This window comes from Myotis daubentonii, chromosome 8 (assembly GCF_963259705.1).
Source record: "Myotis daubentonii chromosome 8, mMyoDau2.1, whole genome shotgun sequence".
In the NCBI taxonomy this organism is placed as follows: Eukaryota; Metazoa; Chordata; class Mammalia; order Chiroptera; family Vespertilionidae; genus Myotis; species Myotis daubentonii.
This window is the reverse complement of record NC_081847.1, coordinates 90,983,636-91,010,329: the sequence shown is the minus strand read 5'-3', so window position 1 is coordinate 91,010,329 and position 26,694 is coordinate 90,983,636. Positions and strand designations below refer to the sequence as shown.

The window sequence follows — 26,694 nt, the reverse complement described above, 5'->3', positions numbered from 1 at the left end:
CATCGATGTTTCTAACTATCTCACTCCCTTCCTCTCTGTAAAAAAATCAATAAAATATATTTTAAAAATATATATTGGATTCAATTTATGAAAATTGATTAAGGTAGTGTTAGATGCTGTGTAGACAAAATATCTATTAATATCTATTTTTTCCCCTGCATAACTTCCCAAGTCTCTTAAAGAGAGCAGAAAAATATGCTTGAAGACATCGAAATAATATGACAAGGCTAGTTAATATGGAGTGAAACCCCTTAATGTGTGTGTTAGCACATAGCCGGAAGAACTGTGTGCTTAGATCATGTATGTGTAATTCCCCTAGGATTTGGCATTTGGAATGCTGTCACTAATGACCTTTACTCAAGCCACTCTCACTCAAGGCTTTTGACTGAGCTTTCTATAATCTTTTCCTCAGTGTGAGGGAATTATAAATGATTTAGTTCAACTCCAATTTATTGAGAATTGTTATGTGCTACAGATATGAAAGTGAATGGGACATGATCTTCATTCTCAAGGAACTTGTAGTTTTAAAAGACAAAACGAAAATTTAAAATTTCTGCCGAGGCCGGTTTGGCTCAGTGGATGGAGCGCTGGCCTGCGGACTGAAGGGTCCCAGGTTCGATTCCGGTCAGGGGCGTGTACCTGGGTTGCGGGCACATCCCCAGTGGGAGATGTGCAGGAGGCAGCTGATCGATGTTTCTCTCTCATCGATGTTTCTGGCTCTCTGTCTCTCTCCCTTCCTCTCTGTGGAAAGTCAATAAAATATATTTTAAAAAAATAAATAAATAAATAAATAAAAATAAAATTTCTGTCAATAACTTTCTTTTGCTATTTACTGATAAATATGTATTGAAATACTAACACACAATACAAATATATATATGTGTGTACATATGCATTCACTTCGACTTTGAGAGGAATTGCTACTCAACTAGAATTTTAACAAAAAAAAATATTAATATTGGCTCTTTTAATCTGTTCATTATACTTTCAGAAATGCTCAGGTGTGAATGGTACATAGGAAACTGGGGCCTGTGTATTCAGTTAACAGTTATGGACATTCTTTATTTCATTCTAATTTTATTTTTAATTTGTCATAAATACCTCATGTGGAAAAAAAAGATCATTTTTCATTCCAGGGTTTTCATATATGAAGTTCAAAACTCCAGATTTGAGTCCAATTTAAATTCACAGGCCTAAATGACCTATACACCTCATTATCTAAAAGATAAAGGGGATCACATGTCTGAAATACACCTCATGCCATAATAAATAAAATTTTATCAATTCACAATCAGAATTGCATAACTCCTGGACTTTATGCTGGTGTAGTTGTGTCCTTACCATGGTTTCTTATTCTGTCAAAATAAATCTTTTGCTGTGTCAGAGTTTTTAATTTCTATCATTTCAGATGCTGGATTATGAACAAATGCCTAATATTCATCTTAGCATTGGAGTCAAAAACCAAGCTGAATTTCACCACTCAGTTGCCTCTCGATTCCGAATGCATTCAACCCCTGTGAGAATTCAGGTCATTAACGTGCGAGAAGGACCCACATTTGATCCAAACTCCATGACTTTCAGTGTGCAAGAAGGAGTAAGAGGAGATTCCTTACTGAATTATGTTCTTGGCACATACACGGCTGTAGATTTGGACACAGGGAATCCTGCCACGAACGTCAGGTACTGCAAACCCTTTGCTTGTGTTAGAGCGGCAACGCGTGGTTCTACCCAGTGCTGATTCGTGGAGCATGTGCCAGTGTGTGGGGCTTGAATTATTTTTTGGAGTTTTGCTTTGCCTGTTCACCTGCTATAGAACACTATTGTGGCACTGGCATGTTCTTAGAATGTTAATCATGTTTTACAGGCTGTAAGGGCTCCAACTGGGTGTAAGAGTAATTGTGTCCAGGGAGCATTTGTAAGATCAAAGAATCACCTTCAGTTACTCTGTCTCTTTGATCGTTTATGGCCAGTGGTACCACCCTGGACCTGGGCTGACTAAGCCATATCGTAAACAGTAAGACATCATAAAAGATGAGTCACCGCTTGTTTTGTTTTTTTTTAACCTGTGTTATCTATAACTTTGGGGCTAATTTCAACCTTCTACTTAACCTTCTAAAGAAGGATAGTATTGAAGCTAAAATAATGTAGAGAGTCAGAATTAGAAAACAGAAAAGTAGGAATTAGGGGCACGAGGTATATATATATTATACATGAGTTAGACCTATATAAGATAGTCTGGAAAATAACTATAGTGAAATATATAAATATTCTTTATATCCTTTTCTTTTCTCCCTTCTTACACCCAATATTTTTTGAGTGAACAATCTGTTGACTTAGAAATTGCTTTGATTGGAACAATTTTGATTATTTAATCAGCTAACAAATTAAAAGACATCAACACTTATGGAGTCTGTCAGTATGCAGGGGTGGGCAAACTTTTTGACTCGAGGGCCACAATGGGTTCTTAAACTGGACCGGAGGGCCAGAACAAAAGCATGGATGGAGTGTTTGTGTGAACTAATATAAATTCAAAGTAACCATCATTACATAAAAGGGTACGGTCTTTTTTTTTTTTTTTAGTTTTATTCATTTCAAATGGGCCGAATCCGGCCCGCGGGCTGTAGTTTGCCCACGGCTGGGATAGAGGAAAAGGGGATGTCAGATAACGGCCATGGGAACTTAAAATTGTGCCTGGTGTAGACAAAAGATCTTCGCCCAAGCACTTTGAATCAATTATAAGTCACAAAACCCATATACACTAATGAATTAAATGATACTACAACCTCTGAAAGGCCAACAATGAAGTGCTCTGAAACCAATATACCTTAAAACTGAGGAGCAACTGATACATCCATGTGAATGAATAAAGGATATTTCCTTGATATTGCTATGATTTAATAAACAAACCTGAAACAGACTTATACATTTTATGAACAATTATATAAAGAAGTAGAGGAGTAAAAATTATGAAATTTTAAAACTCTGTGCATTAATATGTTCAATGTTAGAATTTTATTGGCATAGATACATTTTATAATCCAAATCAATTGTTACTGTAAAGCAGCAAACACCATATATAATTTTAATGCATTGGGTGTGACTAAACTTACTAACTTTCATATAAGCAAATGATGAACTTATTTCCTTAAAAACAGGTATATCATAGGTCATGATGCTGGCAGCTGGTTAAAAGTTGACTCGAGGACTGGCGAGATACAATTTTCTAGGGAATTTGATAAGAAGTCAAAATATATTACCAATGGGATATACACAGCAGAGATCCTGGCTATAGATGGTAAGAAATTTATATTCAATGCTTTGAATGTTACAAGTGGGCAAGATGTGCCCAAAGCTCACTGGGGACGAGCTGCAGGAAGGCGGTGCCCGACTGCAGTCACTGCCGCTGAGCCACCTGGAGGGGAGGCCTGCGTGAGTGCCACTTGTTAGACATGTTGCCCAAGTAAGATGTTAAGAGCCAAGAAGCGCAAGGCTATTGCAAATACAGTGGGGCCTTGACTTACGAGTGTCCCAACTAACGAGTTTTTTGAGATACGAGCTGTCTCTTGCAGATTTTTTGCTTTGAGTTGACAGAGTAATTTGAGTCAACGAGCTCCTTAAGGAGCTCGGTCTGGGAAAGAATTAAACTCATCAGTCAAGGCCCCACTGTATAAGATCCAAACAAGAAGTCCTCAGCACAGATGAACTGAATTAACTTGTCCCTGAGCTGCTTTTCACATGGGAAAATCTATTACGCCTTCCTCTAGGTGAGTAGCAACAGACATTTGTTTATCAATAGTTAATGATTCCCAGGAGTACAGCCTAGGAAACCAACCACTGCATCACAAAACACAAAAGGTCAGTAACCAGCAAGGGAGGAAACCAGAAGTCCCAGATACATTCCTATCAGAAGACAGATACTGCAGGTTTGCACTAAGTTTATATCTGAGCTTTACAAAAGTAAACAAAGAGAGAGATAAATGGGCAACGTAAGATTATAAAAGAAACCATGGTAATGCCCAAGCAATTACAACGCATACATTCTGGTCTTCATGTGAGTGTCGCGTTTCACATCTGGGACAGTTACAGAAACAACATCGCCTCATTTATTATCAGAATTCTAGAAGGCCTCTTCTGACATGGACTCAGCATGCTGATCAGAGCCTAAGGTCGTCCATTGGTCATATGTGAAAGTCTTCAAAAACTAGGATGAAAATTAGTCATTTCAAGTGAATAAAGAAAGAGAAAAACACTAACAAAAATTTATGGACAAAAGACTACACACAGGGCCATCGTTTATTCATAAGCAGAGTGTATGCCCTGGCACAGAGGCCTCCTAGGGATTCAGATAAGGCTGCTCAAAGATGAGGGGCCCAGCTCTTTTTGTAGCAAAGGACACCGGAGCAAACACTGTCAGCAATAACTTGAGCTGTGGGTTGCCACATCCAACGGCCCTGAGAAAGCCCTGGAGGCCAGAGAAGGACACGGACAACCAGCTGTGGGATGACCGATGGCTCTCTAATGAGAGCCTAAGCCTGGAAAGTCCAAGCTGAAACAGGAATTAAGAACCTACTGCACAAAACCATGTAGGGTACGGATAGCCTTCTAGTCTGTTATTCTGTGGTTAACCAGATGGCTCTCCACTTAGGCACACAAAATCATCTTTAAGAGAAGTTAACTTCTCCAAAAATGAGCTGGTAAAATACCCGAGATGATAATGTTCTAGTTTACAAATGATAAAACTAAGACCCTTCACAAGTTAAAAACAAAATAATTCTTTATTCATTGTAACAGAACATAAAAGTAGAAAAGTGAACTAAAACCCAGCCTACTATTTCCTGGCACCTTGCCCTTTTTGATAAACTATACTAACCTAAAATTTATTCCAAAGAGGTTAGGGGGGAAAAATGAAATATTTTTATATTTGTTTTCTGAAGTACCTTCTCCAAGAGAAATAGCATCTAATGGGTGGAATTAAACAAAATGGAAAGAAAAAATATAGACAAGTAGTTATTTCATTTCAATTGTGGTTATTTCAACAACCCAGGAGTCAATAAGCATCCTGAAATGGAGGCTCAGAGCTGTCTTGGTTACGGGGACAGGGTGGGAATCGACAGCAGCAAACCTCCAGGAAGGACATTTCATTTTGCATCTTAGGGTGCAGAGGAGTTGGCAGAGTAAGATGGAGGTGAAAGCATTTTAGGAAGGGTGACTAGGATGCCAAGGAGTCTTGAGTTAGAAGGAAACTAGTCCAAAAAAATGGGAAGAAGGCAGAGTGGCTGGAGGGTTGTGAGCAGAGGCCAGGTGGCTTCCGGGCCATGACGTAGGCAGGAACCCATCACGCTCCATCTCAGGAGTCCCTCACACCGCTCCTATGTGCTGTGGCATTGCCAGGGGATGTGAGAAAGAAATTTCTCCCTGACACCACTCATCCCAACACCCATGATGCTTTGCCCTTCCAGATGGCTCTGGGAAAACGGCTACGGGAACCATCTGCATTGAAGTTCCTGATGTCAGTGACTACTGTCCAGTCATTGTTGCTGAAAGTAATGCCATCTGCACCGCCTCTCCATCCATCCTTATATCCGCAAGAGACATTAACCATCATTCTTACGGGTATCCCTTTACCTTCTGTGTTGTTGATCAGCCACCAGGGACAGCTAACTTATGGGATATCAAACCAGTAAATGGTAAGTGGAATGCAAACTTGCTCACTTTAAAGACCAAAAGCAAAAACAATTATCAGTAATTAGTCAAGCCATGTCATATTTTCTATCTCTGTTTCCATAATTCTCACCATATTCATATTAAATGAAAAAATTTAATATGCACATTTATGCTATTTGGGAAAATGCTGAACTGAAATAAAAGTAAAAATGTTTTATCAATGTTGCATTTACAAATAGTAGTATGTAAAGATCAGGTTAGCCATTATTTTATATAGATGGGGTGATACACAAACATTTTATCAGTTTGAAATAAACAGAACTCTTGACAAACTCGCCAGATGTCACAATTCCCGAGCCTAAATTATTTCAGGTAAGTCACTTAAATGTCTCTGAAACTCAGGTATGCCATAGATTTACATCTACACATTTTCTACTCACTTAGAAGCATATTAGGTCAAAGAAATCCTAAATTATAAAAGCCTAATATGCTAAGTGTCCGGTTGTTCGGTAGTCCATTCAACCAATCAAAGCATAATATGCTAATGATATGCTAAGGCTGCTTAATCACCCACTATGACGTGCACTGACCAGCAGGGGGCAGAGGCTCCAACCAGTAGGTTAACTTGCTGCTGGGATCTGGCCGTTCAGGACTGAGCAAGATGAGCCAGACATGCCCTGGAGCCCTCTCGCGTCTCTCCCTGGCCCCGATCATGCACTGGTGGGTTCCCTCGGCCTGGCCTGCACCCTCTTGCAATCTGGGACCCCTCAGGGGATGTTGGAGAACTGGTTTCGGCTGAATCCCGCAGGCCAGGACAAGGGACCCCACTGCACAAATTCGTGCACTGGGCCTCTAGTTGTTTCTATAAAGAGCTATGAGCTCAGACTTATTTGTAAGAATAAAAATTTAAATCCAATTGTGCAATATTAGATGGTTAGGCAAAGTCTGGTACATATTAAGATGTAGTGCTAAGCAGCATTAAAATTAGAATTATATGAAGCATTTAGATACAAAGGAGTGCATCAACTGAAGTATGTAAAGTATAAATATCCCAGAATGTATGTGTGTTAGTATTTCTGCTATATAAAAATGAAAGCAATGATTAAAATGAAGAGTAAATTTCAGGCAACATAATATTTAATATACTTTAGGTTCTTTTCCCTGAAATGTTAAATGTCAATTAGAAAGTGAAATGCTCAGAGAGGGCCTCATTTGGGCTAAGCTGGCTCCCTAATCTCACAGTCACGTGGTAAAATAGGAAAGACTTTGGAGGCAGGGGTGGGGGGTGGGAGTGTGGAGGTCATATGAGCAAACACCCAAGGTGAGAGCAAACACTCCCCCTTTCTGAGGTCACCAAGCTTCTCCATCCACAGGAAAAAGAAACCATAAACTAATGCTGGGGAAAATGCCCCCACTAGGGACTTAGCCAAAGAAAGAAATGTTTTCCCCATAAAACCTTTTTGCTCATCTCCACAAAACCACTATAATCTTTTAGAAAGCTAAGCATATTAAAGCAATTCTATTAAAATTAAGACAACTCTGAATTCACCTTTCCCTATAAAGTCCAATAGTCCATTCTTAAACAATAATTTCTAGCCACATTTTCGTCATTCAGATCCTAAACACTATGAGTAAAAAATATAAGAATGTTCAACATCAAGATTGGTAATGATATTCAATGACATTATAGATTTGCCAGTTATATACACACACACACACACACACACACACACACACACACACACACATATATCCTATATAATAAAAGGCTAATATGCAAATTGACCGAACTGCAAAACAACTGGTCTCTATGATGTGCACAGACCAGCAGGAAGCAAATGCTCAACACAAGAGCTGCCCATGGTGATCTGTGCGCTCCCCACAGGGGGAGCGCCGCTCAACCAGAAGCAGGGAGCGGGCCTAAGCCATCAGTCAGACATCCCCCAAGGGTTCCTGGACTGCGAGAAGGATCAGGCCCGACTGAGGAACCCCCCAAGTGCACGAATTCCATGCACCAGGCCTCTAGTTTATATATGACACTAGAGATAATATTCCCAGAGCCCCGTTTCAATGTTGGTGTCGAAGAACAGATAAGTTTTCACCTAACATGCCACTATTTCACAGCTTTATAAAGGTCTTACTTTATGCCCAGGCTAAATTTTGGTACAACTAGGTGTTGTATCATATAGCTAATTGAAAGTAATAAGCAATAATTATTATTATTATTGAGTGCCATGAATTAATCAATTACTATTCATGTGTTAGGTGTAAATTAATCATCTTCAAACTGCCTTGGGTTGATAAATAAATTTCAATCAATATTTAAGCAATAGTTTCTATAGAAAATCAATAAGCAATAATAGCACAAAGAATTAGAAAAACAATAGTTACTGGGATAATTTTAAATGAAAGGGCAATGATTCTGAATAAGAGATAAACAACAGTTTTAGGGAGGATATTTGTAAATTGTAATCCTTAATTGAAGACTTCCAATATTTCCTCTCAGCTCAATACTCTTCCTTCATTGGACAAATATCTATTGCGTTCATATTATGGGCCAAGTATTGTTGTCTTTGTACAGATAACAATCCAGCAGGAAAAGTCTTAAAAATTCATTATAAGTGTTTCTTTGTTTTGTTTCTTAGTAAGTAGAGGGAGCTCTATGACTAAGGGATCAGGCCCTAAGTCAGGCATAAGTATTAGGAAGGGTCACCAGCAAGTGATTTAATTTCTTCTTCTTTCCTCTCCTCCCTTGCAGCTACCTCTGCCCTCCTGACGGCGGGGCAGTCGCTGTCAGCGGGAGCTTACCAAATCCCAGTCCTGGTGAAGGACAGCTTCAACCGGGAGTGTGAACTGCCGCAGACGGTGAAGATAGAGGCCTGCGACTGTGACATCAGCCAAACGTGCTTGCACTCCAGCACTCCGGGCATCTACACCGGGGATGGCAGCTCAGTTACCAGCGACATATATGGGCCTGTCCCTGGCGACCGCATTGAGGGTTCAAATGTTGGCCTGGGACCAGCAGGGATTGGCATGATTGCTCTGGGCCTCCTACTACTGCTCTGTAAGTACTGGCGTAAACCCCTCTTCACAATAGTTCTCCCAGATAAGAATGGAACCAGGCTTGCGTTCATTTGGTCATTTCCCTTTATTATCTATGGCAATTTTTGTGAAAATCCGGAACTAAACAAAGGAGCTGGTGAGGGCATGTACGTGTTCAATAACGGTAACTAAAGAGGTCTAGACTTAGTGAGGGTCCCAAAGATGGGGAACACGTGCAAGTCTAAGTATAACATAGCATGGCATAGAGTAAGCCTTCCAGTGAGAACTGCAGCAGAGGCTTCCAGAGCAGAGCGGCAGGAGCAGTTAAGTCCAAGGGGAAGGGTGGGCAAGTCTTCCTGGTGGAAGTGACTGAACCACTTCCTAACAAGCTGGGGATTTTCTTAGAAAGAGGATGGTGTGTGTATACACATGCACGTATCCAGGGACCTGAATGTACACACATGACCAGGGAGGTTAATATGTATTTACTCAAATGTTAATCCACAGTTACATATAGATAGGCTTATAAATGCATACACATGCACAGATGACTACTTGTGAATAAATACACATCTATAAATGTGCATGCATTTATGGGGAACTAGGAATCCTAACATTTGATTTGAATCCTAAATCTGCTACCACCCAGTTCAGAAATCTCGGACGAGAGGAAAGACTTGCTTTCCTAATCTGCCAGGAAAGGGCCCAGACTACCTGGTCTAACCTCCCTCCGTTCCAGCTCTAACAGTCTATGTGAGTTGGCGGGTTTGTATTTATAAACATGGATGTGTACTCTCGATCTCTTAGGGGGAAATGATGCTCTTACATTTGTCTCCATCCTCTGGTTCTAAATATAATGCCACATTTCCTGCAAAATGAAGCACTTGTGACTCCCTACGCTGAGCCACCTGCTGACTCTGCCTTTCACGTTCCTGGCAGTGTCGCCGCTCTTGCTGCTCATATGCTGCTGCAAGCGAAGGCAGCCAGAGGGCCTGGGGACCAGGTTTGCCCCGGTGCCCGAGGGCGGAGAAGGAGTGATCCAGTCCTGGAGAATAGAAGGGGCCCATCCTGAGGACAGGGTGAGTACAAGCACACGGCGTTTCCATGGAAACCGAGCACGTCTTGATCGTTACACAGCCCATGAAAATAGAAAGATGTCCATTTTAAATATTTAACATAAAACATTCCTTTTAAAATATATTTTTTCTTTTCAGGATGTGTCAAATATATGTGTACCAATAACCGCTTCTAACACGCAGGATCGTATGGATTCCTCCGGTAAGGGGACGCCACAATTTTAAAATTTGCAAAATTACTAAGCCAGATAAACCTCATGTGTAATTACCTTTATAAAAACAGCATATCTGTTGATCCCCTCATATGACAGTATATGAGAAGTGACCACTTCGTTTTTCTATCTTAAACTGCAGGCAGTGAGGTGTAGGGTAGCATTTTAAATGGTCAATTTTGGAGCCAGAATGCATGGGTGTGATTCCCAGCTCTGCATCTTAGCAGTAATAAGTTCCTGGACAAAACACTCAACCTCTCTGGGCCTCACTTTTCTCATCACTGAAATTCAATTTATGAGAGCACCTCCTTCAAAGTGTTGCTGTGAAGAGTGCGTGTGTGTGTGTGTGTGTGTGTGTGTGTGTGTGTGTATACACACACACACTAGTAGCCCGGTGCACAAAAATTTGTGCACTCGGGGGAGGGGGAGGTCCCTCAGTTATTAAACATTTATCAGCACAACACTGACCACATTGGTGGTGGTGGTGGTCTTGTCAGAATGTTTTATATTATGCAGATGGAAATCTATTTAAACAGATTTGATGTAGATATTTTCAAAGATGGAAGAATTGTCCCTGCCAACTATTTTAGTTGATTCATATCTTCACTAATTGTCATTATTGCAAAGTTTTCAGTCCCCATATGGATTGCTGGATGTAATAGGTCACGCACTGTCCCTGTCCTTTGTAGCCTTTGTTACCTTAAGGACTCTAGTTTTCCATTTATATGTTTCAGTACCAACCTTACCGGCTTAGAAATGTAAGCTTTTAACACTGCTCTCTCTGTCCCGTATCCTCCCGATGAAAAGTGGAGTTGGGTTGCAGCACAGGAGAGAAATTCAGAAGGGGAATATTGAAGTAATGACTGCAGTAGAAGAGGGAACCTATTTCCCTGGCCACAGGCGCTGGCGCCCTGGACCACAGGGCTGGCAGCTTCTCCCGGTGGCTGCAGCCTGGGACCTTGGGCAGGTAGCTTGTCTGTCTCCTGGGCCGCAGCCAGCCGCAGGTGCTGGCGCCTGGACCAAAGGTGGGTGGCTTCTTCTTCTGGAAGCTTCTTCTTCTTCTGTGCTTCCAGGGAGGGCAGTCAGTTATGTGTATATGTGTGTGCATGCAAACATAGGCATGTACACGTGTGTATGTGGAAATCTGCTGGGCAAGTCAAAACCATAGTTGCCCCCTATCTCTTGGATCTTCCAGAGATATCCCCCATTTTTTTATTCTATCACTACTGGAGAGTCAGTATTTGCAGCCAGCCAGCCAGTGACTCTCTCAGTGTCTATTTCTGATTTCTTCTTTTCCTGTCTGTCTTCCAACCCCTAATCATATTTCCACCTGGATGCATCATTTTTACTCCCAATATGCTGTATAGAGAAGGAGTCAGGATGCTGTCTTCCCATGAATTGTACTCAGTAACAAACCAATTGCATTTTAGTTGGGCAATGTCCCTACCCACCCTTCAAATCCCTTCCACCGTGCATTTCTGTTTCCCTTTTTGTTTGTTGGATTGTTCTGCTGCTCGTTCTCCTCACCCCACCACCCTTGGATCATAATGTAAAATTCTTTTACCATGTCAAGAAATTATTAAAAATACAGGTACTTTGAAAAAAAAAATACAGGTACTTCTCCGAACACTGACCACAGCCGCCGGCCTCTTCCCTGACCCCCCTCCGGCTTCTCCGGCCGCTGATCCATGGCCGGGGGGTGGGGGGGCAGGGAAGAGGCAGACGCTGGTGCCTGCCTCTTCCCTGGCCCCCCTCTGGCTTCTCCAATCACCGGCTGGGGGGTGGGCAAAGGCAGCCCCCAGGGCCGCCTTTGCCCTGCCACCCGGCTCTTGCCTGCTGCCTGGGTTTCCAATCACTGTCCTTCCCCTTTCGCCTCCCATCATTGTGCCTACATATGCAAATTAACTGCCATCTTTGTTGGCGGTTAACCGCCATCTTTGTTGGCAGTTAATTTGCATGTTGCCCTGATTAGCCAATGGGAAGCGTAGCGAAGGTATGGTCAATTACCATGTTTGTCTATTATTAGATTAGATACACACACATATATGTGTATATATATATATACACACACACACACACATACACACACACACATATATACACACAGAGATACACACACACACACATATGTTTATGTGTATATGTCACACACATGGGGTGTTCCCAAACGTGTATAATTATAAAGGCAGTGTTCATTAAAATACATTTCATTTTCAAAATTGAGTTGTCAGCTCTTAAAGTGTGTATATATTTTGAGGGGTCACCCTGTACATTATGTATAGAATATACTATATGTGTATGACATATATGTGATATATGAATATGCGTATATGTGTGTATCATGAAGTATATATTCAAATAATGCCTAGTACAGAGTAAGTGATACTGTAGCCATTATTTATAAGAGACTGTTAAAAAAAGAAAGAAAGAAAAAGTCAGCAAATATGTTCTTTAAATAATACACTGAAGGACTTTTCTTAAATTCACACATGCATTTGCCTCGTGAGTCTTGTACTCTCCTCACTCACCAGGCCCACGCACACACAAGACTCCTGCAAACACACAGCCATTGGGCAGGACCAACAAGCAGAGAGGCTGCCCAGACCTCTCCCAACCCCCGGACCTCTCCCAGCCCCCAGATTTCTCAGAGATAGTTCCTCAGTGTCCCAAGTCAGAGGCTGGGGAGAATGAACGCTCCTGGGAGAGCCAGCTCTCCCCCAGCACCAGGGTGAACCGAGACTGTAAGCTCCTTCCTGCAAACACATCGCTGCCCTGCTTTGGAAGGTTCTGGAGAGGGCGCAAACCTTGGGCTGGCGGGGAGCTTGCCAGAGGCAGCACTGACGGCACTGACTGGTGCGGGCCCAGGGGCCTCCCTCCCCGGCTGGTCACACTTTCAGTCTAGGGGCCAAGTGCGTGCACAGTGAGAGCCCATCGGGCAGCTGCTCCCTCCGCCCTGGTCTCCACCAGCCTGGAGGGGTGGCTGAGGTGCCAAGAGCGCCTCACCTGGTTGTGGGGGGTCGGGGTGCCCCGCAGACAGCCCTCAGTGGTTTCCTTGGACACACAACGCAGACAACTCCAGCACTGAACTCCTTCTCCCCACAGACATCTACACGAACACGTACGCGGCCGGCGGGACGGTGGAAGGGGGCGTGTCGGGCATGGAGCTGAACACCGGGCTGGGGACCACCGGCCTGGCCGCCGGGGCCGGGGGCACCCTGAGGAGGAGGGGCTCCATGCTGGGCCCCCAGAGGGAGCAGGCAGACATGGGCCTGAACCTGGCTTTCCTGGACAGCTACTTCTCCGAGGTAATCCATCTCCCCCACCCCACCCCACACACACACTCCGCACCCCCTCACACACCCCCATGCCCCCTCACCCCCCCCACACACACACACACCCATCACCCAGGAAGCAGGCTGAGGCTGAACCACAGCAACCGGCAGTGGGTGCAGGTCTTCACCTCACCCCTCCAGCATCAGACAGAGAGGCTGTGTGGGTAAGTATTTCACATGACTGACATAACACATTTACTACCACGAGAAAGGCTGGCATCTCTCCTCATTCTCCTCGTCCTTCTTTCCACTTTTCTGTTTCCTCGCAGTTTTCCCACTTTGTTGCCCCTAGCAACCACACAGCAGCAAGATCCTGACTAAGAAAAAGATCTATGTATTTGTGTCCTCACTTGATGGCATCCTTCCTGCTCGGCAGGTGGTTCCCGCAGAAGGGAGAAAAATAAAGTGAGAGCCAGGATTGGGGAAGGAAAGGGGTGGTCACTCAAGAAGAGCAGCCCCAGAACTTGGCGCCAGGTCAGGGCCTAGAACCCGGGGCTCCTCTTCTCTGACCAGGGCCCCACCCACCAGTGTCCTCACTCAGAGAAGGAACAGGGGCTGTGAGCTTCCAAAGGGAAACCCCCTCATGCACTGGATGGCCCAGCGGGCAGCACACAGAGTAAATACACCCTCCTGTGAATCGCTACTTAGCATGTTTACTTCACCTATTGAGCCTTCCCTTTTACCTCATATTTCACCCAGCCTGTTTCACTCCCCATAGGGTAACACACCAATTGCACCACTGCTCATCACAAAACATTGAAAGGGTGCTGTTGTCATGTAAGCTGTACCTTAAAATTGGCGGTTACAAATATGATGGCAGACTGCCCATGAATAGTATAGATTATTTCAATGTGTGATCGGTACTACAGAGTGCATTCCACAAATGGGAGCAAACTGCATGTGTCACAGAAGTGATGTTTAACAAATCACTCCTAGGAATCTCATTAATATCAGAGGAGCTTTACCATGAATGTCAAACTGCCCTGGGCATGTGTTCCTATGGTTACAGTCGGAGCTTTACAGGACAAAGGAAAACTAAATGCATTCTCCTTTCTCTATGAGCACTGAGGTCGTCCTCCCCCAAACATTTCAGCTCTATACTTACAAGTGGCCCTAGATTTCAGAGGGCGTGAGACACAGCCCCTCCCCTCCCCCCTCCCCCCCCCACCAGCCCCACCCCACCCCCACCACCTCAGCCTCTGAGGAGCAAAGCCCAGGCCTCTTTGCTGTCACTGTTACATCAGCACCAGCCACCGGGCAGCTGACGCGTGCCCCATGCCAGAGGATGCTCCTCTCACCCACCTGCCTTTTAAATATTAACCCGCAGAGTTTTAAGGTAATGCCGACCTCATGAATAATTGACTTCAAGACCTAAAATCAGCCATTCCTAGCGGTAGCATTTGGATGCTGGTGCAGACCAGAGGGAAAGCAGCATGACATGGTATAAAAGGCTAGCTGGATTTAAAGTTGTAGTGCACAGTTACTTGGGTGTGGGGCATGCCAGTGCCACTGCCACTCTCTGGGCCTTCAGTATCCTTATTTATAAAACAAAGAGGGGAGCCTGGCCGGTGTGGCTCAGTGGTTAAGCATCAACCCAGGAACTAAGAGGTCACTGATTCAATTCCAGGTCAGGGCACATGTCTGTGTTGCGGGGCACATGCCCGGGTTGCAGGCTCCAGCCCCTGTGAGACGTGTGCAGGAGGCACCCAATCAATGATTCTCTCTCATCACTGATGTTTCTTCTCTCTTTCCCTCTCCCTTCCTCTCTATCTAAAAATCAATAAAAACATTTAAATAAATAAAATAAAGAAGGGGTCAGATTATATCAGGTGATTCAGCTGGTGCTAGGCAGGCCCTATAGCATTCCATGGGACCCACCAAGGGCCATGGCAGGTGAGAGAAAGGGGAAGAGAATGGCAGGTCTCTGCTCCCACCCCACCCCCTTCAAACAGAGAAGTTCCACTTCCATGGATCCTCCCTAGGATTTCACTTACAGGGCCTGTCATTAAAAACAGTTTGATGATCACAACAGGTTACCTCCTTGTGTCCTCACCTGTTAGCCTAACTCCAGAGAGACCCCAGGTCTTTCCACTCAGACCATAAAACTCCATTGACATCCTGATCAAGTCTCTGAAGCTTAGAGATATTTACATCTTTATCCTTGCTTTTATTCTAAGTTGATCAAATATATCTCCTTAAATAATATTTTGAATGTAACTTGATATGTTTTATTATTTTTTGACCATCTCAGAAACAAAGACTACAAATCCAAATGGTTAATACACTGTCTTTGATTCATACTCTGAATAAAATGTAGAAATGATCACTTGTCAGCGTTTGAATAAGATAAATACACATTTATTCTAAATCCATGCACCATTAATGCACAGTGATCTCCTTCAACAATGCCAATTATTTAGAAAGACAGCAAAGAATCAGGGTTTTCCTAGGTTCATTCCATAAAATCTTCTTAAATCAGATGCCTCTAAGGCGCTGATCATTTAAAGGGAAAGGAAACTTTTAACTTTCCATTTTTCTTCTAATTTCAGAAAGCATATGTCTATGCAGATGAAGATGAAGGTCGACCAGCAAACGACTGCTTGCTCATTTATGACCACGAGGGGGTCGGGTCGCCTGTGGGCTCGATCGGCTGCTGCAGTTGGATTGTGGATGACCTGGATGAAGACTACATGGAAACTTTAGATCCCAAGTTTAGAACTCTTGCTGAAATCTGCTTAGACACGGAAATTGAACCATTTCCCTCACACCAAGCCTGTATACCTATCAGTACGGATCTCCCTTTGCTCGGGCCTAATTACTTTGTGAATGAATCTTCAGGAATGACTCTCTCAGAGGCTGAATTCCAAGCAGAAATGGCAATGCCTGAACCCATGATCCACGGGGATATTGTAGTGACTGAGACCTACACGACTACCGATCAGTGTATGCAGCCGACCACAATCGTTTTCGATCCCCAGCTTGCACCCAATGTTGTAGTAACGGAAACGGTAATGACACCTGTCTATGATGTTCAAGGGAATCTTTGCGTACCAGCTGAGTTAGCCAACGCGCAAAATGTCATCTACACAGAGAGAGTAGTGTCTAGTCCTGGCGTGCCTGACATGAGGAGTGGTAGCATGACTGATGGTTGCATGGGACCTGTGATGAGTGGCAGTATTTTAGTAGGGCCAGAAATTCAAGTGACACAAATGGTGAGTCCTCCGGACATTCACATAAGCCGAACCATTGGTTCCACATCCCCAATGACATCTCGACATAGAGTAACACGGTACAGTAACATACATTACTCCCAACAGTAAGCGCTTTATGGTCAGTATTCCTTGCCTCGTGGAATCACCAACATATCCATCAAGGATGTATAATGTACTCTATTTAACATTTTACTAGTCAGCAAATACTCAAATTTTTAAAATGTGATGGCATTCTTTGATTACATCTTTTTTGGGGATAAATATGGCTGAGAACTTTAGATGAGCCTTTTTAAATTATTTCTGACTTTCAATAAGATGCCAAAAACACTTGAAGAAATGTGTTACGTCCTTTGATACTGTCTAATAAAGAGCACATAACTCATAGGCGAACCTTAGAGGTCTTCGGGCCTGTGCATCTGGTCGTGTAAACCCAGATGCCCTTGCCCTTGTAGGTGGCAAAGGAGTCCTGTCTGCATTCACCAGACATTTGTGTCTTTAGAGAATTATCTCTATTAAATATTTTAATTGAAAAAGTGAACAAAGTATACATTTCTGAAAGGAAACTGAAAAGGAAGATGAGGCATTTAGCAATAGAAAAATAAAATCATTTGTCTCTTCAAATGGTTTCTCAAGATATGAAATATTTAGGGCATGCTTAATATAATACAGGGAAAGAGTTTTCCAGCTAAATGCATCACTGAAAGTGGACTAGCAATATATATGCACCTATATATCTATACATATATACATAAATCAATATGGATTAATTTTTGTTGCACTTTATTGATTTGTATCATTAATTGTAAATAGCAATTAGAATAGCAAAACAAAATACGAAAACACCACAGTATAAATAGTTCTTGGGGAAGCAGTAGAGTAGTAGAGTTTTTCCCCATTACAGAGAATTTTTTCCCTGCTCTCACTACTTATGTCAGAAGAACATACGGATTATGGTTTAATAAGTATCATTGACCTGAGCCATAGAGTTTTTATTTGGTAACCAGATCATCTCCAGAAGCACCTCTGTAAGTGTGTGTATTCAGCAACTGAAAAGCTGCTCTATGCTGAGTGCTGATCTTGGCTCTGTGAATACATAGGGAAGAAGACAGGCATGATTTCTGTCTTCGTAATACTTCTAATTCATATCAAGACTTAGAATAAAACTCTGAAGATACACGTCTGAGTTCCCACCAAAAATAATTAGTATTTAGACCATTACCAAGCTGTTTTTCCTTTAAACACTGCTCCTTCTACTGGGGGAGTGCAGTGGAAACACATGTACAGGTTGCTTATTGTTAGTGCGCTCAAAGCTGCTTGAGAAAAGGAACTCTAGTGAGACTGTTTTATTTAGTTCTGTAAAATATGTAAACTATATAGTAGTAGCTATACTATGACTCGTAAGATCGTGTAAATGAAATAGACTTATTTTCAGGGACTTTTCCTTTGGAAGAAAATAATTTTGGTGCTTCTTCCTTTATAAATAAAACTATTGTAAAATCTGGGGCATCTCACATATACTCTTGCCCAATTCTCTCATTTTACAGAAAAGGAATCTAGAACTGGAGACATTAAGTGATCACAACCAGCAGTTGTGGTTACCAAACTTGAACCCCTCGCTCGGGTGCCCTGACCAGTGTGCTATGTAATACTAGAACTTTAATACTAGAACCGCATCCGACATGGAGAGGACCTCATCTGGCCTGTTGCATGGTCTTTGCTATTGTCTAGTTGGAGGAAAAAGTCTCCCTCGAGAAAATAAAAACGGTTTTGTGGTTAAAGTGTAGAACGGCTAAAACAGTGCAATGCCAGGTGATTTACATGTTTTCCAATCAGTTCCAAATTGCATGTATTGCCCGTCATCCCAGCCACTCCTTACTTTAGGCTTCACACCGAGATTCCGCCACATTCTGTTACTCCATGGTTAGGCGAAATCCACACACAGCCAGAGAGCACGGCGTCACGGCCACCCTAACACTCAGTAGCACCTGTACGCGTTCAGGCCCATGCCATATGCTGACCTATTTTTTTGAAATTTTTATTCTATTAGGCCAGTCATTCTAAACATTGTGAAACAATTAGTAAAGAATTAAATGGAAGGTGACAATGGAATTAAAACTAAAAATAGTATTAGATGTGAAAAATTATGAATAAAATAGTACTGACAGATTAAAATTTTCAAATTAGGTAAAACCACTTGTGAGAAGGGCGAGAGAGTTTTTCTGTGGGCTTTCTCTTCTCCGTCTGCTCTGCTCTCTTACGCAAAGATGTAAGGAGCTCGCAGAGGCAATCTACCTCTGACGGTGGCCGCCTCCCTCCGCGCGATCCCTGGAAGCAAGACCAGAGCCATTTCATGTTCTCTCCATGCCCTCAGTGAGGAGGAGCCTCCATCACTCCCAGGTCGTCAGCATGGCTCATATGGGACTCACGCCTCGGAAATCAGTATTTTAAAAACGTCATCCCCAGCAAGCAGGACTTCCCGCCCAGTGCTTCAGTTACGTTACTGATTTACCTAAGAGGTAAAGGTGACACAGCACTCACGTTAGAGCTTAAAAATAAATCCAGAAGCCAGGAAAGGAGATGTAACAAATAAGTATAACAGAAGGTAGTTCAGGTCATATCTCCCGCCCTGCATGTTTATTTGAGGGGATAGCATTGTTAAATGAATAAATGGGTTGTCTTAGAAAAGTTCTATCAGGTGAAGGGAAAGAAAGACTATAGGAAGCAGAGAATTTATAAACTTGTTTCATAAAAAAAAATTTTCAAAAATTCCTTTTTGATTAGATCTTCCTGTCTGCAATGTATTACTAATGTAATGATGTTTTATATGTTTCTTCAATAAAACCTGTGATAAGAAAAAGTGTTTTGTTTTCTCTTTGGTGCACAACCACACATTCAGAAAAAATTTCCCCACTGTGTTCTAGGTGAATATCATCTTTAGCATTACATATATAATAGAGGAAAATGGATTCATTCATAAATTTAAATTCAGAATAATTCACTTATCTGACCATAATAGAATTTCTCAATATAACTGTTATGTTATTTGTAAGTGCTCACTATAAACTAACAAATCAATTGAATGTAAATTATAGAATGTCTTTTCCCATTGGATGTAATACTGTTCTGTATCAGAGGCACCAATTTCCGTCACAATAATGAAAGAATAATCATTTCAATTAAGGGAACTGAGGAAGGCTTTTGAACACGGTGAAATCTGAGCTAGGCCAAGTAGAATTCTATCTGACAGTGATTCTAAAAGGTATAAAAACCAAAACCACAGGATACATCCAGAGAACATTAAGTATTCAAATTAAATATTTTTAAGATTAAAGGTATATATTTTAAATGCCTGAAACAAGTGAAGAATTATAAAATTATTACATAGTCAGTCATTTTAGATGATGCTTACTATACTAATTATCCAAGACATATTATCCTATTGAATTCTGAAAAACACTTGTGGTATGCCCCCAATGTCATAGATGAAGACACTAACGCTGAGGGAAACTGTTGTTTTTATGTCAGAGCTTGAATAGCAGAGTTAAAATTCACACCCGAGATAGCCTAACTCCAAAAATCGTATTCTTACCACATTCTTGAAAATTTAATGATGGAGGACATGTGAGAGGCAGATGGCAGAGGATCTCGACTCCCGTGAGGGGTGTGGCTTTAGCTCAGTAGGGAATGAGGACCCAGCGACATTTCTGTGCTGGTGAACGGCTGGTCCCATTTCACAGGACCCCCCGGGCAGCCCTCGGTGGTCCTCACAATAGCTGCTGTGCTGTTGTCATCAGACACAGAGTAACCTCCACGCTGGGTCACTAAGGCAGAGAACCGAGCATGGCAGGCAGGAGCTCCTTAAAAGAAGGTGGCTCGCTGGCCGAAAGCCTGGGAGAGCCTCTAAGTCTCCACTGAGGTGAGCAGGTCTGTGCTGTCTTGTCCAACATGACTCCAATCGCTCATTCTGCATGGGAGGTATTTGCACAGTGACTGCCCTTGACCTCTTTTATTACTTGAGGTGAGGCGTATGGACTCTGCGGTTTCTGGAGCAGGGCATGCTTTCTCATAGCTCCGTCCCCTGCCCCGCCCTGCCTCCTTCATCTGGAACCCTCTGCTCTCCTCTCATCTACTCACTTCTTCCTCCTCCTCCTTCAGCGCTCCCTCAAGCTCTGCCACTTCCTGGGAGCATCCCCTGGCATGTCCTCCACGACCCATCTGCCTGCTCACTCCACTATCAGCACCTGAGCCTGACAGTCTGTGAGCACCTGAGATAAAGATCTGTATCTCCAGTGAAAGAGAATGTCTAGCACAGAGCATGCACTCTAATTTTGTACTTTTTATTGATTTCAGAGAGGAAGGGAGAAGAGAGAGACTGAAATATTAATGGTGAGAGAGAATCATTGATCAGCTGCTTTCTGCACACTCCCCACTGGGGATCGAGCCCACAACCTGGGCATGTGCCCTGACTGGGAATCGAGCCGTGACTTCCTGGTTCATTGGTCAATGCTCAACCACTGAGCCACACCAGCCAGGCGCACTCTTTAATTCTGCATTTAAAGCAGTCCTTTGAATGATCTCGGAGAAGCTTGTGTAAATGCCACACTTAGCAAAAAAAAAAAAAAAAAAAAAAAAAAATGCAAGTGCATAACTCATGAAGACAGTGACATTTCAGGAGAAATTTACCTTTTGCAAAAAGAATAATAAAATAAAATCACTGAAAACAACTTTACATTCCTTTCAAAAAAAAGTAAATTCTAAATAATAAATAAAATAAATTCTAAAATGTTACAGAGAAAGTGATTTTATGCAGAAAAATGCTTTGAAAGAAAGTTAAAATTTCTGGAAATTTGAGAGAGACTGCTGATAATATGATTACCTTACATTATAGCTAATGGTTGTTTGATAGGTGTTTTTAAATTTCCTTTTCAAAACCATTTCTTCAATTTCTTATTTAAGTTCCGTAATAAACATATCATACAGCAGGGGGCAAGCTAGAGTTTCCAGTAATAAGATAAAAGATCTTTACTCTTCATCATAATATATTTCTCAAAACAACCATAAAAATCAAATAAATGAACCTTAAACATTACACTTACATGTTACATTAAAAAAAAAAAACATTCCCAGAAAGCACCACTTACTGCCACTAAATATGGTATAATTTCTTTTTACTTTTTTCTTGAATGTTAAAATGTGTAAATGATTGTTACAATAAACATGTACTAAATATCAAATACAGATAAAAAGTGATTTGCTAAAACACCTTTAAATTCTGTTTCAGCTTATTTGAAATAACAGTGAATCTGAAGAAACAGTTCACACTGAGAAAGAATTGCTAGCGAGGGTTTGCCAGTAAACCCTTGCCTTTGTGGATTGTTAAGAAAGTTAATAAACCCGAACTTGGGGGGTGTCCTATCTTGTTAAAAATAATAAGGGGAAGGAAACAAAACCAGTCCAATCGTTACACAAACAAGTTCTTTGTGGCAGGTAAAGGTGGCGACTGTCTGGCACTGACTGGCCAGCAGGTGTCATGTGTGCGCACGACGGGCCTGTGCTCTCACTCCCAGGTAGGCTGCGCTGTGCATGAGAAAGGCAACGCAGATAAAGCGCATTGAAGGAAAGCTGAGGACTCCCTGTTATTGCTATTGACAGAACAGGCCAACTCTAAGCACTGAAAACCATTTTCTACAAAGAGGACCACCCTTGGGTTAGAAAGTCATAGTTTCTCTGTGATTAGCAGATGACTGAGCTCAAGGTAAGAAACAAGCTGAGTGCACACCTACCGGGAGGAGGTGAACGGTGCGGTGAGTGATGGTGAGGTGTGAGTACAAAAGTCACGGCGTGCACATGTGATCAGCACAAATGTTGGTTGACTGAGAAGTGTTCTCTGTGTGTTTAACAGGGAGGCACTAACCGGGTGGGGACTTTGGTATCAGCGAGGCATTCGCCACCAGGTGTGGGGAACATAAAAACTAGATGAGGTTGTAAAGAGAGAAGGCTTTAAAAAACAAAACACAAATATGTGTTATTCTGTGCCAGGCATTATGCTAATTACTTTTCGAACATCTTCCTTGGTCCACCTTTTGATCTTCCTTCATAGAAGAAGCAGTTAGGAAAAAATGACATGGGCTCTACTGTGCCTAGTTCCGAAGCGCATTCCTGCTTTAAGCAGCTTTTGAGCGTTTCACCGGCTACTCGTGAGCTAAGTGCTCGGAGGAGAGAGGTGAACCAGGGTCCTGGCCACCAAGCTCGCACAGCAGAGGCAGGAAGAAGCGTTAAAACACAGGATGACACGTGCTCACCAGGGACCGGGTGAGCGGCTGTGGGAGAAGAGAAGGGCCCAGCCGCGTGGAGCTGGAAAAGGCTGCTCAGAAGAAACGACCTTTGGCCAAGGGTGGGACACAGCAAATAGGCAGATGAAGAAACGGAAGGGCATTCCAGGCCAACGGGACGGCACGGGAGAGGAGGAGGGAAACAGGGAACACGGACAGAGGTGGGATTTTGAAAACTGTCGTAGTTGGCAAGGTGGAGAATGAGAGAAGATGGTTGCATAGACAAGAAGTCGGAGGCCTGCATACATAGGACCGGCTAAGGAGTCTTTATTTGAGCCTGAGAGCCAGCGAGACACTCACAGGGGAACTGTGAACTGGGCCTCACCTGGGAAGCTGTTCTGGTGCCTGTAGGAGGAGCAGAGGCTGCTGGGAAGGAGACCAGGGAGGAAGCTGTTTCAATGAACCACAGCAGCGAGGGAACGGCTGGAGTTTCGTGTACACGTACGTCATCATCCCTGGGACAGCTGACTGACTAATGGCCATGGCACACACTCGCATTGTCATTGCGGCAGCAATGGCGCCGAGGATCGACGAGGGCAACCAGTTAGGCCGAAGATGTCACTGTCGCCTAAAAGCACCAAGCTCAGTAAAAGCTCTGAAGCAGTGGGACTCTCCCTGGAGGACGATCATCGGAAGGAGCACATGCAGACGAAGACCCAGCCTTTTACGTCAAGAATAACAGACTTCCTACATTTATAAGGAATAAAAACAAACATTTTAAACAAGTCAGTGTTAAGATTCTAAGCTACTTTTTGTTAGTGCAGCCAGCATTGATCATTTCCTAGTAAAAAAACTAACGTGTACTGCCCTAGCCGGTTTGGCTCAGTGGATAGAGTGCCAGCCTGTGAACTGAAGGGTCCCGGGTTTGATTCCAGTCCAGGGCATGTATGTCAGTTGCAGGCTCCTCCCCGGCCGGGGCCCTGGTCAGGGCACGTGCAAGAGGCAACCAATCCATGTTTTTCTCTCTCTTCCACTCTAAAATAATCAATGGGAAAATATCCTTGGGTGAGAATTTTTAAAAAGCACACTAATGTACTTATTGTGGAGAATTTAGAAAATGTAAGAAAATGAAAAGGAAGTGGAAATCATGCACCGTTACCCAGAGAGGACCGCTGCCAACATCATGCTGGTTTTCCTCTCACCCAACGCTGCCGCTGCTTACCCTGCAGCCAACACACCGCACCTAGGAAACCCAGATTCGCAGCTGTCACTACACCCTTTCTCTGGGCTCTTATTCGTTACATGTCACTTAAAAGCTGAGACTATTATGTATAAAGGTTTGTGCCCACCTTTTCTATTTAACACACTTTGTGAAAGTATCTTCAGGGCTAGTTCAGCCCAGGGATGGACACTGATGGTGTAAATAGTGACGCGGAGCTTTGCAGGTGCTTCGCCTTATTTCCATCGGAACTGAAACTGCGGGGTCCAAGGCTTTGCACATGTTTAAGAATCTGTGTGTTATGACACATTGTTGACAAGATGGTCCCAACATCAGTGAAAAGACCTCACACTCCCAAGTGCAATTCTCACAGATATAATATGGTTTTAAAATTTTTGGAGTTCCAGTTTCCCTCCCAGCTGAGATTGAATCTGTGAATCCAATAGATTTGATACAGCATTATGAAACATATTTGTTTGTAAGGATGCCAGGATTGAAAACAAATATTTAGATAGATACCCTCAGCTATCAAGACAATTTGTCTCAGGTTATTTTTCATGGACATAAAACATACTCATTTTTTCTTCTGAATTCAATACAGGCTCTGCTATCTATAATGTGGTTCAGCCCTGATCTATGTATAGTATAATCCTAGAACCAAAATTATGGGCTATAATTTTCTAAGAAAGAACCAAATTATCATCCAACAATTTGAACACTGAAAAAGTTTCTTCCCCAAAAAGGCAGGAGAAGATCTAACCAGCAGGCCACACTGGCATCTCCCAGGCACCACTATAGGCTGGTCGACAAAACTGGGTCAACCACCCACCAAGAAATATCCTTATAGATTAAATATGTGCTTTACAGGGGGGGGGGGAGGGGAGGGAGGAGGGGGGGAGGGGGAGGAGGGGGGTCTCCCCAGCAAAGAGGACATGATCTGACTTGATAATGGCAGGTCCCATCCTTAGATGGCACTTATTATCTTTCTTCTTGATTTCAAAAAATTGCTATTTTCCACTGTCCAGAATACATTAAACTATGACTAATCTTTCACAATCTGTGGACAGCAAGTACCTGCCTGTTCCCTGTTATTCTCCATTTCCATAGTTTCAAACCAATGTTTCCACCCCTCACCCGCCTCCCTTAACTTAGGGAATTAATTTCCTCTCTTTCACCCGCACTGACATGTTGGCAGGAGAGAAGTTACTGTGACAAGTGACGATGAAAAACTATGATAAAATGATTTGTTTTAACCCTTGAACAGAGAGGATGGAAGAGCTAGACACGGGAGGGGACATTTGGCTTATATAGTAATCACTTTCATAACAATTGTAAGGTGGGGTGCAAACTCCCCAAACAATATCACAAGCTAACAAGTCACTCATTCTTCCTGCTGGGTGATGTCTGTTCACACAGCACATAGCTCTCAGCAGGGAGGAGTCCAGATGCTGCCCGATGACTGAAATCTGTAGCACACATCACACGGCCAGCACTACCAAAAGCTAACTGGAACCTCACACCTTTCACCCTCCCAACTGCATCAGATGCATCAGTGAAAACTAACTGGGTATCTGAAGAAATGGGGGGGGGGGGGGCGATGTCCTTTAGCCATCCTGGTAATCCACTAGTCTAAGTAGTTAGCGCCTTTCTTCCTGCCTCAATCTGCAGGCTTTCAGCGGAGAGCCTTGTTTTCTGTGGAGAGGAAGCAAGTGTAGGACCTGAAAGAGGGAACAGTTCTCTGGCCCAGGAGGGAACCTGACACCTGCCCTCCATCCGCTCCAGCTCTGCACTCTCCCCCTCTCTCTCCAAGTCAGCAGATCCTTTCTGCCCTGCACCACAGGCTCCCTCAGAAAGGAAAAGCCGGCAGGTCAAGGGGGCAGCAGCCTCCTCCCAGATTCCTCCCTCCTGCTGTCTCCTCCCCACAGAGCCAGAGGAGGGGACCGGGAGGAGACCACAGCAAATCCCACTGGCTTAGGAGTAGGGCTCCCAGGGAATCGAAAAGGGTGTCCTTCCTGTCTAGGGCGGGGGGATAAAATGGATACATATGTAATACCCTTTGTAATACTTAAAAAAAAAAAAAAAAAAAAGTTAAAAAAAAAAAAGGGGTGTCCTTCCTCTGAAGATCGGGGTGTGTTCCGTTCATTGCATGTTTTGGCAAAGTGCTTGTCAGGCACCTCAGCAAAGACGGAAAAGCATGCGGCTTAACAGGAAAGGGCTGGGGCTGAAACCACCGGGCCCCACGATAGGCTGGCTGGCAGTGAAGGCTTAAAAGAGAAAGCGTCCATCACACCGTCCGCCAGAAGATCTGGCCAAAATAAGAAATGCTTCATAATCACTTTTGCAACTTGGAGCCATTGGTGATTCATGGGGCTGTGTGCATAGCTAGCAGTAAGCATGCCTCCTGGGTTGCCAGGGCAGATGCATAATTACTGATGGGTATTATCACCATCCCTCTCCGTCTTAACTTAGAATCGTCCACCTATTGCCCCCTTCCATACTCATCTTGTTAGACTAAGTTGAATTTCCAAAAATAGTCACCATTTTAGGCATTCATTAAATATTTGTCAATTTCACTTGACCAGTTAGGTATGTAAAATCCTTCACAGCAGGGATAAATTAGCTCCTCTCTTTCCATGCTTATGGACACACCCTGATCCAAGATTCT

At 43.1% G+C, this 26,694-nt stretch overlaps 1 protein-coding gene and 1 long non-coding RNA gene across 2 annotated transcripts in view; one reads left to right on the top strand and one right to left on the bottom strand.

Moving 5' to 3' along the window:
* Positions 1–17,827, top strand: part of DSG4 (desmoglein 4) — a 37,554-nt gene extending 19,727 nt beyond the window's left edge. Inside the window, exons 9-16 of the mRNA XM_059707482.1 lie at positions 1,409–1,680; positions 3,156–3,295; positions 5,460–5,687; positions 8,423–8,728; positions 9,646–9,785; positions 9,921–9,984; positions 13,097–13,299; positions 15,876–17,827. Of these exons, the coding sequence (XP_059563465.1) occupies positions 1,409–1,680; positions 3,156–3,295; positions 5,460–5,687; positions 8,423–8,728; positions 9,646–9,785; positions 9,921–9,984; positions 13,097–13,299; positions 15,876–16,646 (2,124 nt within the window). The 3' untranslated portion in view covers positions 16,647–17,827. The remainder of the gene's footprint in view (positions 1–1,408; positions 1,681–3,155; positions 3,296–5,459; positions 5,688–8,422; positions 8,729–9,645; positions 9,786–9,920; positions 9,985–13,096; positions 13,300–15,875) is intronic.
* The window catches only part of LOC132240056 (uncharacterized), a 397,852-nt gene that overhangs the window by 248,972 nt on the left and 122,186 nt on the right, over positions 1–26,694 (bottom strand). The gene's annotated exons all lie outside the window — the stretch shown is intronic.